General features: G+C 44.4%; 1 protein-coding gene across 1 annotated transcript in view; it reads left to right on the top strand.

Annotated features, from left to right (window-relative positions):
* Positions 1 to 14269, top strand: part of skia (v-ski avian sarcoma viral oncogene homolog a) — a 100841-nt gene extending 86572 nt beyond the window's left edge. The window contains exons 2-7 of the mRNA XM_075476006.1: positions 392 to 508; positions 2513 to 2628; positions 3252 to 3547; positions 3639 to 3964; positions 6854 to 7084; positions 9957 to 14269. Coding sequence (XP_075332121.1) covers positions 392 to 508; positions 2513 to 2628; positions 3252 to 3547; positions 3639 to 3964; positions 6854 to 7084; positions 9957 to 10142 — 1272 coding nt within the window. The 3' untranslated portion in view covers positions 10143 to 14269. The remainder of the gene's footprint in view (positions 1 to 391; positions 509 to 2512; positions 2629 to 3251; positions 3548 to 3638; positions 3965 to 6853; positions 7085 to 9956) is intronic.
* Positions 14270 to 16119: the final 1850 nt, after the last annotated feature.

The following is a 16119-nucleotide window of genomic DNA, read 5'->3' as shown; positions in this document are numbered from 1 at the left end:
TTTGTCTCAGTCACTGAAGTTTCCTGAAATATAAGATTATGTTTTTTAAACTACTGTTTATGTCTGTACAGAACAAATGAGAAATTATATGGTAGTTAACTAACTTTAAAGGGGCTTGTGAAGGTTTTTTTTCCCCTCACCTTGAGAGAGACTAATTTAAATATGTATCTTCCAAAAATGAACGTATTTTATGGCAGAAATAAGGTCCAGGTTTAAAAACAAACAAACTTCTCCTTTAAGGCCCTCTCTACTCTGACTGATACAGAGTTCAGGAGTAGTGCGCTCTGTGATGGAAGCCTTTGGCTCTGCGAACAGAAAAGCTAAATAACACCCAGACAAAAAGAGAAAAGAGACCCTGGATGATGTTTTAAACCTTCTCCTTTTCTTTCAGGCACCTGATCCCATTCCGATGAAAAAGTCCAAATACGAAGACGTCCCGCTGCTGTCCCCGCTGTCCGACAAAGAGAAGCAGCACGACTGGCTCCAGTCCCTGTCCTCCTCGAATAAGGTGGGTGTCGTTTGGTGCTTTTCACGGCTCACCTGTTATCGGAAATGCTTCTTCAGTTCCAACCACTGGAACAGTCGCTGTTAGCTGCGGGTCGTTCACCTGCCTGACCGACACGTGAGGCGTCCTGCTCCAAAAAGAAAGGAAAGCTGCGTCGGTTTGAGCTGAATTAGCCTCTCAGATCAGAGGTGAAATGTCTAAAAGACGTGGCAGATCGGCATCTATTCGAACACTCAGGACCGGGCTCAGGAGGCTCGGGAGGCTCGGGATGATGATGATGATGATAATGATTCACGGGATGAAATGTCATGTAATCTTATATGAAAGTTTTCGGATGAGGCAAGCACTTAAGTTTAGATTTGGCGAGCGGTGCTAACAGTGAGGGTAACTGTAGATGCCACGAGCCTGGCAGAGAAGCAGAGTTTTAGAGGGCAGTGAAACACTATAGAGCCACAATATAATGATGGATGTCCCACGTGAAAGATCAATAACCTTCCACCCAAAATAATGTAGAATGTCCTCCACAATTAATCTTCATGCTGACCTTCAGTCACACCACACATCTACCTCCACAGCACGGTTAGTTACCGTGAAGCTGCCCTTTTAGCACTTTCTGCCCCCTACGAGGTGACTTTTTACCCTCAAAAGTAAAAAAAACCCACTGAAATATCAAAGTTAAACGTATGAGAACGGGAGGTCTCAAATCAAACGTCTTCACGAGCTGCGAGTTAAAATAATCAAATCAAGTTTGCACATTTCATGTACAAAACAATTCAAAGTGCTTCACATAAAATAAAAGCATTGCAGCAGGGAGTGGAAGAAGCATTAAAAATACAGAAAAGAATATAAAGAGAAACAAATAAAATCATTTAAATGAATTTAAAATCAGGCAACAGTCTAGATAAGTTAAAAGATATTTCATGCATAGACACATGAGAACAGAAATGTTTTTAACCTGGATTTAAAAATGTCTCCATTTGGTGAAAGTTTAATCTCCACTGGCAGTTTGTTCCACTTGTTTGCAGCATAACAGCTAAATGCTGCTTCTCCATGTTTAGTCTGGACTCTGGACTGGACCAGCTGACCTGAGTCCTTGGATCTCAGAGCTCTGCTGGCTGTATATTCTCTGAACAGATCACAGATTGTAAACCATCAGCAGGCTTTTAAAATCTATTCTGTGACTGACTGGAAGCCAGAGTAAAGATTTTAAAGCTGCTGTGATGTGTTCAGATCTCTTAGTCCGGGTTAAAACTCCAGCAGCAGCGTTCTGGATGAGCTGCAGATGTTTAATGCTCTTTTTGGGAAGTCCAGTTAAAAGAGCGTTACAGTGATGGAGTCTGCTGGAGATGAATGCATGGATGAGTTTCTCCTGGTCTCTTTGGGAGAGGAAACCTTTAATTCTGTTGATATTTCTGAGGTGGTAAAAAGCTGCCTTGGTGACAGCTTTGATGTGGCTGCTGAAAGTCAGATCTGAGTCTATCAACACTCCGAGGTTACCAACTTGGTCAGTGATTGTAAGGTCCCGAGTCTCAAGATATTTACCAACGCTGACCCTCTTCTCTTTGCTACCAAACAGAATGATCTCAGTTTTGTCTTCATTTAATTGTAGAAAATTCTCTCTCATCCAGGTGTTTACTTCCTCCAGACACTGACACAGTACGTCTGCTGGGCTGCAGTCGTCCGGTGACAGAGACACATAAAGTTGTGTATCGTCTGCATAACTGTGATAATTGATGTTAAAGTTCTGCAATATCTGACCCAAAGGGAGCATATACAAGTTAAACAGAAGAGGTCCAAGAATTGACGCCTGGGGGACTCCACAAGTCATGGCCACTCGCTCAGATTCATAGCTGCCAATTGTAACAAAATAACTCCGGCCTTCCAGTAATGGAGTCTGCTGGAGATGAATGCATGGATGAGTTTCTCCTGGTCTGTTTGGGAGACGAAACCTTTAATTCTGTTGATGTTTCTGAGGTGGTAAAGAGGAGAACTTGTTCTGTGTTTCAGGGGATCAACTGCATCCAGCCCAGACAGAGGCCCTCGGCCTTCAGACCGTGGTCCCCCCACGTCTCCGCTGGCGATAAGGAGCCCTCCGGTCACCCTCTGGCCCTGCTGAGAGACAGGTGAGCCCCCCCCCCCCCCCCCCCCCCCCAAAACCCAAAAGCAGCACTTCTAGACTCAAAGAGAAGCTTCTCTCGCTTGTTTTTGTTCTGCTGAGTGCGATGAGCTCCCAGCGTGCGCTCTCACTTGTCTGGGTGGGCTGGTGTTACACGGGTCAATACTGACTGTACCACGGCCGCCCACACGCCACCATTCACACGCACTCGATGCTCTCACACTGTGGGCAGCCACTCGGCGCGGTGAAGCCGGCGCCGCATCACAGTCGATCTGGTTCAGTTTTTCCAGGAGTGGGAGGACGGAGGCGGTTCATTTCAACGTCTCTGTTTGCTGGTTCGCAAAAGTTGTCCGAATCGGATCAGGCAGAATGGTACATTCTGTACCTTAAAGGGATAGTTCGCCTCTTTTGACATGAAGCTGTATGACATCCCATATCAGTAACATCATTTATGAACATCTTCTTACCCAAAAGAGGCGAACTATCCCTTTAAGTAACCACGGTTACTTAATTAAGTGAATGTTCCACTCGTGCAGACACTGCCTGATCCGATTCGGACAACTTGTGCAAAAGAGGCGAACTATCCCTTTAAGTAGGAGACACGGCTAAACTGTCTGATTTCTTTTTCAGCTTCTACAACTATAAGAGCCTTGAGAATGCCGTAGCTCCCAACGTGGCCCTCACGCCGCTGCCCGTTGGTAAGATGGGTCCCAATTCCCCGTCGGTGCCGAGCACCTCCCACCCGAGCGGAGGCGAACCCCCAGGGGAGGGCGCCAACTCCAACTCGAGGCCCCGCAAGAGAAGAGCGACAGGGGAGCTGGCGCCAGAGGTCCCCTGCCCTCCGTCCTCCGCTGCCATCAAGCCGCCGCCGCCTCAGGACGACAAAGATTCTGAGGTGGAGATCGAAGTGGAGAGCCGCGACGAATGTAAGCAGAGAAGCACCGCCCCCTTTCATTGTGTCATACTGCCTCAGCGCACTCGTGTAATTCCTCTCGTGTCTCTGGGCTCTCCCTACAGTCACTTCGTCCCTGTCCTCCCTGTCGTCGCCGTCCTTCACCTCGTCCAGCGGCTCGGCCAAAGATCTGAGCTCACCGGGCGCCCAGGGGCCCGTCTGCACCGTCACCTCAGCCGAATGCCTGGCCCCCGCCGCGCCCGTCGCTGCCCCCGTCACGCCGCCGGAGCTGGGGCTGGAGTCAGAGCTGGAGAGCCTGAGGCAAGCGCTGGACGGCGGGCTGGACTCGAAGGAGTCGAAGGAGAAGTTCCTGCACGAGATCGTTAAGATGAGAGTGAAGCAGGAGGAGAAGCTGGGATCCGCTCTGCAGGCCAAGCGCAGCCTTCAGCAGGTAGGCTTCCACTCAGCTCACCCCACAAAGCACCACGCACAGGTTCAGGTTCACACGTTATGCACAGAGACGGATACCAGATGGGTTCACCTGAACCCACGCTGCTGCTCCACAGGTGCAAGGTGCTCCTTTTCTGTTGGGCATCAGGGAGGCCCCCTCTGCTGTTCCCACATAAGGAAGCAGCAACTTGGTCCTGTTACACAGAATGTAGGGACACTGGGACCCCTGAGGTGAAAGACTCAGCTTTTTGATTGAGAAAGGATCATGAATTAAAGGGATAGTCCGCCTCTTTTGACATGAAGCTGTATGACATCCCATATCAGCAACATCATTTCTGAACATCTTCTTACCCCCTGCTGCGTCCTGTGAGCAGAGTTCCAGCCTCGTTTTGGCGTTGACAAAAGTAGTCCGGCTAGTTGGCTGGGGCTTAAAAAATAAAGCGTTTTGCTTCTCGAAACAATATGCGTTCAAAAGAGTAATACATTTGCATCACAAAATCGTTCTCCAGGAAAAAGTCAGACCTCACAATCGCTTGGCCCTATTTTCTCTCCCTTCGTATCACTGCCTGCTGTGCAGACCGAGCAGACCGAAGTGCAGACCGAGCAGGATGTGGGGAAAAACGACCCCGTTCCTGAAAAGGTTCTAGGAACTGCAAAAGGTTCCTACAGTGGGAATACGGCTATTAGCTTCTTAATGGTGTTTTATCCTTCTCTCCTTACTTTTCGCAGATTTCGTTTGTTTTGTTCTGTTTTGTTGTTGAATGTGGCGCTAAAGTAACACGTCGCTGTCGCTTAAAAAATAAAGTGTTTTGCTTCTCAAAACAATATGCGTTCAAAAGAGTAATACATTTGCATCACAAAATCGTTCTCCAGGAAAAAGTCCGACCTCGCAATCTTTTGGTGCTATATTCTCTCCCTTCGTATCACTGCCTGCTGTGTAAACCGTGCAGACCGAGCAGCAAACACCGTAACAGGCGCGGTTGTCGGCAGGCGGCAGCAGGCAGTGAGACGAAGGGAGAGAAAATAGGTCTGACTTTTTCCTGGAGAACAATTTTGTGATGCTTATTAAACACGCGCCGGTTGTGTCCGTGTCGTATGAGGAAACATTTCAGCCGTGACAACATGACGAGGGGCGGAGCTACCAACCACCAAACACCTCCGTCAGATGTGTTGCTATGGAAACCAGAACAGACCCAGCTGAGGAGAAGGAGCTGAAATGGTTCCAGGAACCGAGGGCCGTGTTCCCGAGTTCCTGTATGTGCGAATTCAGCCAAACTCCGAGCTAAATGATCAGCAGACTCACTTTAAAACGCTCAGTCTACTTCTCAGTGTTCAGTTGAAGGAGGCCCAGCTGATGGGACTCAGTCCTCGAGTAAAGCCTGTAAAAGGGTGTGATCTCTTTTTATGGGACCAACAAAACCCGATGACAGACACTTTTGTCCCAGCGTCTCAGTTCCCATGAGAAGAGATGGGCGTGTCGCAATTTTTCAGTGATTCAGAGGCAGGAAGCGTCGCTCCTGTCATCCAGCTCGCTGCCCTCACCCCCGACTTAGCTCAGCGTAAACACTGACACAGATACTACGGCCCATTGTAACAGGTCCCTGCCCTCAGGTGTCAGCAGCTCAGAAACAAAGCACAGCAGTCATGTGACAGATACATCCAGAAGGGTTGCATAAGCAGCGCTGAACTCTGAGTGATCTTCCAAATTATGAGGTCAAAATTCTGCGATCCAGAGCAGCTTTTTTTCCAGTGAAACCACACTGGAAAAAATCTAAATCATACCAAGTATATTTGTCTCATTGAGTATCTCATTACACTTAATATCAGACACACCCGAGAATAACTGCATGCACTGGAAAAAATCAAAGTCTTACCAAGTATATTTGTCTCATTTCTAGTCAAAATATCTCATTACACTTAAAGGGGAACTCCGGGGCATTTGAAGCGCGTTTCCATTGCTAGAGGTTGTCAAATACTGACGGTAGGACACAGACAGGTGCAAATCTGCGCTCCCTGTGTGGAGATCGCGCTGTTCGCTCAGCCTGTCATGCGAGGCTAATACGTGGTGGCTAAGGGGCAAGCGCTAACCCTTCCACGTAAAACAACAACTTGCACACTGCAGAAACGTCACACCACTTTATAAACCATCCGACAATAAAGTCACAAGCCTTACCATCAAAACCATGTGCATGGTTCTCACATTAATGGCGTGGGGACGTTACAAAACAACTTTATAAACAACATGTCACTTACCTCTTGTCGGTAGGCGCGCGCATGTGACAGCCCAAGAGTCAATGGACGATAATCACATATACAAAACAATTATCTTCTCTAGAAAAACTGCGTTCCAGTATTTAAAACATTACAACAATATTACTGGGCATGTATTGTTGAACAGAGCGATCTCCAAACAGGGAGCGCAGATTTGCACCAGTCTGTGTCCTACCGTCAGTATTTGACAACCTCTAGCAATGGAAACACGCTTCAAATGCCCCGGAGTTCCCCTTTAAAATTAGACACAACTGCCTAACAAGTACTATTTCAGCCAGATATAGGGACTTGTTTTAATACAATACATCTTGTTAAATGAAAAAGTCTTGAAAACAAATTGTTTTGAGTCACATATCATATGAAACAAGCTTTTTTTTTTACATTTGAAGAGGTTTTTAAGCTAATTTCAAGATCACTTTTATCTCAAAAGTCCTAAATATCACATTTTATTTCAAGAAATCTTGACAAGCCGATTTTCACTAGTTCCATTGGCAGATTTCTTTTGCTTATTTCAAGCAAAACGTCTCGTATTTGTTGTTTTTTTTACTTATTTTTGGTGGGGCATTTTTTCCAGTAATAGTAGGATATGCAGGCCTAACTTCCAGAATCTTCTTCAAAGGAGTTGGAGTTCCTGCGGGTGGCGAAGAAGGAGAAGCTGCGGGAGGCGACCGAGGCCAAGCGCAACCTGAGGAAGGAGATCGAGCGTCTGCGAGCCGAGAGCGAGAAGAAGATGAAGGAGGCCAACGAGTCCCGAGTCCGTCTGAAGAGGGAGCTGGAGCAGGCCCGGCAGCTGAGGGTCTGCGATAAAGGCTGCGAGGCCGGGCGGCTCCGCGCAAAGTACTCCACGCAGGTCAGTCCATGCTTTTTAATTTAACTTTGGGTGGAAAGTCCTGAAAGATGGGCTGGAACATGAATAATCAGCAGTACTGTACAGAGCCTTGATGCACACCTCTTTGTAAGTGGTCTGGCATGAAAAAGGCTCCTAACTCAGAGTTTTTCTTTCGACATTTTCTGCTTTTTCACTCATTTTCAGTCCAGTTCTTGTACCTGATGTGTTTTTTCTTTGTTAAGCCACCTTACACTGGAAAAAATCAGTCTTACCAAGTATATTTGTCTCATTTCTCGTCAAAACATCTCATTACACTTAATATAAGATGCAACTGCCTAACAAGTTCTATTTCAGCCAGATATAGGGACTTGTTTGAAGACAATACATTTGGAATATCTTGTTAAGTGAAAAAGTCTTGAAAACAAATTGTTTTGAGTCACATATCATATGAAACAAACTTTTTTTGACATTTGAAGAGGTTTTTAAGCTAATTTCAAGATCACTTTTATCTAAAAAGTCCCAAATATCACATTTAGACTCCTTAAAGAAAGGACAGAAAGCTGGTCTGAGATGGTTCAGACTGTGTTGGAAGAAGAAGAAAGGAGCTCAGAGCAGATATTCACTATAAAGCTGCTCAGAACTCCGTTTTTCTTACTAATGTTTCTGTAAATCATTGGCTGGTTTGAGACGTCGGCAGATCACTTTATCTGAAATACAGCAGAGAAACGTGGACAGTAAAGCAGCCAAACAGAAAAACCTGCTCGTCCACAGATGTTGACAGTTCAGTGTGTTCAAATGTGACGGCGGAAAGCAGACGATCGTATCAACAGCCTCGCAGTAAATGTAGTCTCACTGTCTCGAATATTCTCAAGGGCGACAGAGAAGGCAAAAAAAAAACTAGTTTCCGCTTCCCCAGTCAAAAATAAATGGGTGTAGCCCTGACTGCAGAGGAGTATGACAACCCCCCTCCCCCCTCTAAGAGGAAACAGGAATAGATGTCAACTTCCCTCAGGCACCATGGGAAATGCAGATTAGACAAAACAAGAGGGAGGTTGTGCTCTCCAGCTGCGTCTGTCCCTCCCTGCAGAGACTGCAGCCGTCTGTGGACGATTGTCATTAAGATGAGAAGTTTTTAGTGCAGACAGAAAAAAAACAAAAAAAAAACTCACTTCCGTTCGCATTTACTCAGCACTCTCATTATGCTTTAAGGCCCCGCTGTTTAAAGGCTCCAGCTGCATGCTGTCGGAGAATAAAAAGAAAACTGGAAAGATCGCTTTTGGATCGTGGATCATCTCCAGACTGACAGTTTCATAACTAATTTGTGGCCGCTGCTACAGCTAAAACTGCAGATCTGGGACCACACATTTGCAGCAACGGATTGGTTGCTGCTACAATTTTACCTTCAGTTGCAAAGAAATGAGGCTTCTTTAGTTTGTTTTTGGAAAGCTTTGTGTTATAGTCTGATGCCCTGACTGTGAGCATTTGGCTGATGGTCATGATAATACGTACATCGTGAAGAAGAAGGCTGGCATTCTCATTCAGATTAGCATGATTAGCATGATTAGCACTATTGGCTGTGTTCGAAACCGCATACTACATACTATATACTTGCAAATTGCATACTTCCATTCTGCATACTGCATACTCATCAATCATTGTTTGTAAGGAGTTTGCTTACCACCGAAGCGGCTCAAGTTTAGCCAACCACATCAACGCAAAGCACAGAGTCGTGAGTGCAGCCACAGCTAACGTTAGCAGCGAAAACGTTAGCAAAGCTCTTCCCCAAACTAATCTCTGGCTGTGTTCGAAACAGCATATTACATACTACATACTAATTACTTGCATACTGTATACTGCATACTCATCGATCAGACAGTATGCAGAGTGTTTACCCACAATGCATTTCGCTCCTGCCTGAGCCCAAATCAGCCGGCCTGAAGCTGATTTCGCTTAAGCTCTAAACTCTGTAAACTTTAGCAACATTTGAAACATTTTCAGGCGAGAAAGTAGTCGTTTAGATCCCCAACGTGTTGAAAACCTGACAAAATACCGGGTATGTACAATTTTGTTCCCATGAATTCGGCGCTACTAAAGCTAGCCGCAGTGAGCAACGCACTTCCGGTTATTTTCACAAAATAAAATACCCGTTGCCTTTTATCAAAGGGAAAGCCATTACGATACAATTGGTGCTTTTGTTTTGAAAACAGGAAGTGAACCTACCCTCGTTGTAGCTAGCTTGAAACTGCCGTTTTGACAGGTAATAACGATCGGCGACGTCACGTTACGTTGCATCTTGGGTAGTTTGAGTATAAGTAGTAACCTTATGATGCATAGCCAACATTTCGGAGAATCTAGTATGCATCCGGGAACTTCTCGCTTACTAAAAATCACATACTAACTCAAAAAGTTAGTAGGAGTAGTAGGAGAAGTATGCGGTTTCGAACACAGCCATTTTTTTGCAGCAAATCCAACTAAATTAACTCCCGGATTTCCTTTTTTAGCTAAAAACAAAAAAACAAAAACAAAGCTGAAACAAAGTGTAAAACTGGACCCTGAACAGAGGACGGAGGCGCAGCCACCTGACTTTAAAGCAGGATTCTTAGCGGTCGACAGGCCTGACATTTGGACTTGTAGCAACAATGAGTCACAAGATCAGACACAACAATTTGTCAGGTGATTCGATTGGCTGGCACCTCGTGCTGTCATTTGAAAAGTTGAACCGCTTTCAGCTTTCCGTGCAGGCTGAGCCAGCTTTGGCAGCTCTTACAGACTGTTGCGCAACACTGCTTTTACAGATTACAAGATTTCTGATTGGCTGGAAGCTGAATATAAGGAAACGATGAAAAACAGGTTGGTATTACTGAAGCTGATGTCTACCTTGTGCTTTTTTCAGATCGAGGACCTCCAGATGAAGCTGCAGCACGCCGAGGCCGACCGCGAACAGCTCCGAGCCGACCTACTGCAGGAGCGGGAGGCCAGGGAGCACCTGGAGAGGGTGGTGAAGGAGCTACAGCAGCAACTCTGGCCCACGCCTGGCAGCAAGGATGGTGCATCAAAGGACATGCCTGCTGACAACTAAACCAGCAGCCCACCTCCCAACCAACCAACCACCCGAGCCCCCATCATCAGACCCATTTCAGACCCTGAAACCCACCCAGAGTCCTTCACACCTGCCCCCCAGAAAACAAACACACAAAAAAACTCTCCTTCTCACCAGAGACGGTGATTAAATGAGACGCTGCGTCCTCGTCCTGGCCCACCAAGAGTCTAGTGAGTGGTTCCCTTGGAGAAATGACCACGGAAACGGCCACAAGGTAAACCGTGTTTCTAAATCCAGCGCCGACTCGCAGAACTGAGAACTGGATCACGACAGAAAAAGAGACGCCGGGATTTTCCGAGGCGAGACTTTCCGAACTGTGCTAAAAAAACTGCTTAAAGGTGATCATATTATACTAGCCTTAGAGCTGTTGGAGGCGTTGGCGTGCCGCAGCCAGGAGGGGCGGGGCTTATAAACGCCCTCCGCCGTCTCCCTGCCGTGAAAAAGACTGAGGATTTTGAAGACATTATAAGCTATTTAAAGAGACTACATAGCAATATGTAAAGAAAAAGGTTTCCTTGTTTCTCTGTGCTGTTGGAGTTTGAAAAATATAAAAAGAAACGAATAAATAAGAAGACGAACAAAAAAAACTCGAGCAAATGGACTTCCCACAGTGCCACCGTGGTTTTGTTGTGTTTTTCAGGAGGCCATCGCAGCCAACCAGAGGAGTAAAGCGGCTTTTTTTTTTCTCACTTTCTCTGAATCGAACCTTTGACTCGGCGTTGGAAGTGAAAAGAGTTAAAGACGCACTTGTTTTTTGGATGATCGGTTACAGCGTCCAGCGGTCGCCGACGTCTCTCTCACAGATAAAGACGCACGCCGTTTGCCGCGCACACACACACGTTTTTATCGAGCATTATGGGTAAAAAAAAATGTTTTTTAAAAAAACCCAAAAGAGAAAATCCTCCGGATCCGAGTGTGGCCTTGTTTTTCCTTTCTTGTGATATTTTGTTACGGACGGGCATGTTTTTACTCCGACTGATGTCATCATCTGTGAAGTGGTCGCGGGCTGGATGGACGCTCTTGTCAATAACCACAAAATGTTCATTTTAAATAAATTAAGGGTTTGTAAATATAAATATGTTTTTGTTTTTGTACTTTACAATAATGAATCGCACTTTGTCATAACAAAATACTGTCGTAACGCTTTGTACTCCCACTATTGTGTTCAGACTTTCTTTATTAGCATCGTACTCATGACTGCTGCCATATGAAATCAGTAAGCATTTCGTTAATTATCTGCCAATAAGTTCTGTCGTTCTGTTTTCTCACAGCAAAGAATTGTAAATAAACGGAAAGAAAACTGTCCAGCTGACGCGTTCTGGGGTTTCTGGGAAAGCATCGAGCAGCACATTCTCCCATCTTATCCACACTCGAGCAACTGGTTCCGACCGGTTCCGACTCGGTCTGACTGGTTCTGACTCGGTCCGACTCGGTCTGACTGGTTCTGACTCGGTCTGACTGGTTCTGACTCGGTCCGACTCGGTCTGACTGGTTCCGACTCGGTCTGACTGTTTCTGACTCAGTCCGAATCGGTCTGACTGGTTCTGACTCGGTCTGACTGGTTCCGACTCGGTCTGACTGGTTCTGTGGTTCTGACTCGGTCCGACTTGGTCTGACTCGGTCCGACTGGTTCCGACTCGGTCTGACTGGTTCTGACTCGGTCCGACTGGTTCTGACTCGGTCCGACTGGTTCCGACTCGGTCCGACTGGTTCCGACTCGGTCTGACTGGTTCTGACTCGGTCCGACTTGGTCTGACTCGGTCTGACTCGGTCTGACTGGTTCTGACTGGTTCTGACTCGGTCCAACTGGTTCCGACTCGGTCTGACTGGTTCTGACTCGGTCCGACTTGGTCTGACTCGGTCCGACTGGTTCCGACTCGGTCTGACTCGGTCTGACTGGTTCCGACTCGGTCTGACTCGGTCTGACTGGTTCCGACTGGTTCCGACTCGGTCTGACTCGGTCTGACTGGTTCTGACTGGTTCTGACTCGGTCCAACTGGTTCCGACTCGGTCTGACTGGTTCTGACTCGGTCCGACTTGGTCTGACTCGGTCCGACTGGTTCCGACTCGGTCTGACTCGGTCTGACTGGTTCCGACTCGGTCTGACTCGGTCTGACTGGTTCCGACTGGTTCCGACTCGGTCTGACTCGGTCTGACTGGTTCTGACTGGTTCTGACTCGGTCCGACTGGTTCCGACTCGGTCTGACTGGTTCTGACTGGTTCCGACTGGTTCTGACTGGTTCTGACTCGGTCCGGCTGGGGAAGCCGAACTGTTACAGGAGCACGAACAAAAAGCAAAGGAAGCGGCGGCTGTGAATCTGCCACAGCGGGTACAACGCAGTCAGAATGTACTTTGTGTTAAAAGCTGTTTTTCGCTTTGCTTTGTTGATGTTTTAAATGGAGACATTTTGATTGCTTGTTTATGTTCACTTTTTTTTTTCAATGGAAAACTCATATTTTCTTTATGCATGAAATCTGAGAACGTTTGCCACACATATAGTCAGTTATTGGGCATTGATACTGTACATGTAAGGGTTTTTATTGTGTTATGCAATATAAAGCAACACTTGTCTTATTACCAGAGGAAAACGGTTGTAAAAAAAAAAAAAAAAAAGAAAAAAAGAAGCTGAATTGTGTTTTTAAGGAAAAAAAACAAAAAAAAAAACAATTCACACACTTTAAAAAACGCTAAAGACAACAACAACAACTTAAAAAAAATAATAAATTAAAAAACAAAGTCAAAGCAATGCTGGATAACCTCAAAGTGCCTGGATGTGGGCGAAAGGTTTCCAGAGTAGGAAAACTCTTTCTTTAAAACTCAGGCTCCTCCTGAGCTCTTTTTAATCAGTATTCCAAAACAAACCAGTTTACAGATGTTTTTTGTTTTTTTGGGATTATTCGGTGCAGAGAACAATTGAAATGCTAAGACGCTTCACGCTTTTTTTTTTTTTTTTTCCCTGAATGAGTGCTTTTATTCTGAAATCGGTGATATGCATGTTCGGACAATTTTTATAGATCTTTAAAAAGCCACTTGCTTCGGAGAATTCTTACTATGAGTTGTACATAAACTGTTTATTCCCAATTTTTTTGCCGATCGATGAGACATGCGAGTTATACTCCCGTCATCGCCGGCGTTGCCCGGGCAACGCTCTCAGCAGACTGAAATTGGTAAATTTTTGTAGGAGTTTTTAAAACCCTCGGAAGAGTTGATCAGCCTGTGTGTAGTTTATGTTACTCTGGTTTTTTTTCTACAGAAGAGGGGCAGACGGTAACATTCGGCTTCTGGCAGTTTAACAATGTCTTGTTTTCTAAAAAGAAAAAATCATTTTTGCTAAAACAATGGGAAGTAAAGCAGCAATAAGAATCAACAGAAAAAAATAAAATACTCGCCAGTGTGAAGAATTGAGAATTTACAAATGTAAATATTTTTCTTTTCATTTACAATATTGTATAATATATGTACATGGTTGTTTTCTTTTTCAAAAGGATATCTTTTCTTACAATAGCTGTTTATGTTTTTGTTTTTTTTAAGGTTGTGTGAACTAAGATGTTTCAGAAGCAGTTGATGCAGTGCGGAAGAGAATATTCCCTACATGTTAACCCATTGTTTAAATTTTTTTTTAATTACTGTAGAGTCTTTATATTGAATTACTTTTTTTCACCAGTTCATATGTATTTTCTAACAGTAATGCTCAGCATCATATAACAGGCCTGCAGTATGGGTCACACGAGGCTATACCACCTTGCAGATTGTTTACCCCCCTCAACCTCATGTATCGTTTTAGCCCTGTGCTGCTGCTAATACTATATACAGTTCTAGAAATATTTTTTATGTAAGAGGCAAACTTTCCCATTTATTAATGCCACATATACAGTATTAAAAGAAGCTTGGCTTTTTCGTCCATCTCCCCCTTTTTCTTTAACCTTTTCGACGCCTTTTCCCTCCACCATCGATACCGTTCTCTTCTCTAACGACACGGACTATATTGTAAAGTAAAGGACTTTATGAGATTATGTTTGAAAATAGCTATGCTTATATACTACAGTGACTGAATGTACAGTGTATAGATGCATTACCAGAAATAAAGTTGTTTGTCCAGACTGAACGACCCAGTTTTTTTTTGTTTTTGGGAAACAATCTGACTTATTATAGTTTAAAGTTGAAGTTTGAGCTCAGTGCACGAAAAATTAAGGAAATTCTTCTGAAGCGTGTATATACACTAGGGCTGGGCGAGATAACTCATAATTATCGCGTTAACTCGTTAATTTTTTAACGCCGATAAATATTTTATCGCGCTTTAACGCAGGTTTTATTATGTATTTTATTATTGTAAAAGTCTGTTGCTGTCTGCTGTGGAACCGGAAAAGAAAGTAATCGGCGGATCCACCAAACATGGAGAAGGGTACGGAACTTTTACTCGGCCATTTTCATGTTAAAGTTCTTCCAGACGGCGGAGTCGACAGAACCAAAGTCATCTGTAAACACTGCCAAGTTGAATTGTCTTCTCAGCGTAGTAGTTCCAGTCTAAAATATCACTTAAAGGCAAAACACACAACTGATAGCAGCAAGTCATTCAAGGAAACAGACAGTGGAGCGAGGCTTCTACATAAAAACTACAGAAAGATGCTGATGTTAAAAGTGTGTTTGCACAACAAATGTTATGGCACTTTCATTCATATGGCAGCACATTTAAAATAAAACTAAATGCTAAAAGCTATACACTACTTTTGGATTCAATTTTGGATTCTGCGTACAAATGAGATTAATCGTGATTAATCAGGGAAATCATGTGATTAATTAGATTAAAAACATTTTCTCGTTGCCCAGCCCTAATATACACACATTAATGCATGCATACATGCATTAATGTGTGTATATTTGCATATACAGCCAAGCCTGAAATTATTCATACCCCAGGCAAATTTTCACTTTAAAGTTACTTTTATTCAACCAGAAAGTTTTTTTTTATTGATTGGAAATTAATCTTTACTGTCAAACTCTGTCCTGCAGGTTCCAGATGTTTCCCTACTCCGACACACCTGGTTCAGATCGAGGCCTCATCAGCTGGTTTGTGCAGAACTTAACAATCTTTAGAAGAGATCCGTTTCATCTGAATCAGGTGTGTTGAAGCAGGGAAACGTCTGAAACCTGCAGGACGGCGGCCCTCTGAGATCCCTGCTGTAGAACCATCCTCAGCAGCAGTCAGGGGAAGTAATAGTTTTCTGTATGATCTTATCACATCTGTCATGTGGTTGGGGAGGAATTTTGGTCCACTCCTTTTTACTTTCCCTAATGAATGCACTTAGAAACTAATAAAAAGGCAAATTAAACCAGTTCAACACACTCAGAGATGATACCTCTATGAAACCTCAAGATAATGGACAAAGAGTAGCAATCAAAAGTTGATTCAACAAAGAAAGACTTTCAGATATATGCTGGTAAAATGATGCACAACCAAAATAACATGTTTTATCTACACAGTTGTGGAGAAACCGCTGTAATTACTGTGAAGACGTCCAAAATGAAAAGATGAGTGGCAGACACTGATGTAGGAAACACTGTAGAATGGGTCTCCAGTTAACGCATTCTCAGCCCGAAAGCATTCGATGTAAACATTCATTAGTGTGCAAGCCATGAGTTGGCTTTAGGCTTCTCAGGATCCAGTGAATGCTTAGTTCACGGCCAACAAGCAGCTCTTTGAGAGACAAATTAGCCTTTAAAAAGTCTAAGAACTCCAAGGTCTGCCTTTACATTTAATTCCGCACAAAATAGAGAGCTAAGTAGCTGTCGCAGCCACTGTAAATTTAGACCAAACATAGAGAGCGTTCCAAAAAACAAACAACGAGAGCAGCAGTGGGAAAAACCCACCCACAGAAAACTAATCCAGGTCATTTATTACGTCTTTACGAGGATGCAGAAGCCAGGTTTCTCGTTAAACTGGTTGGATAACTGGAA

The sequence above is a fragment of the Odontesthes bonariensis genome, chromosome 10 (genome assembly GCF_027942865.1).
Source record: "Odontesthes bonariensis isolate fOdoBon6 chromosome 10, fOdoBon6.hap1, whole genome shotgun sequence".
In the NCBI taxonomy this organism is placed as follows: domain Eukaryota; kingdom Metazoa; phylum Chordata; class Actinopteri; order Atheriniformes; family Atherinopsidae; genus Odontesthes; species Odontesthes bonariensis.
Note: the sequence above shows the minus strand (reverse complement) of the source record. Positions and strands in the feature narration are given on the sequence as shown.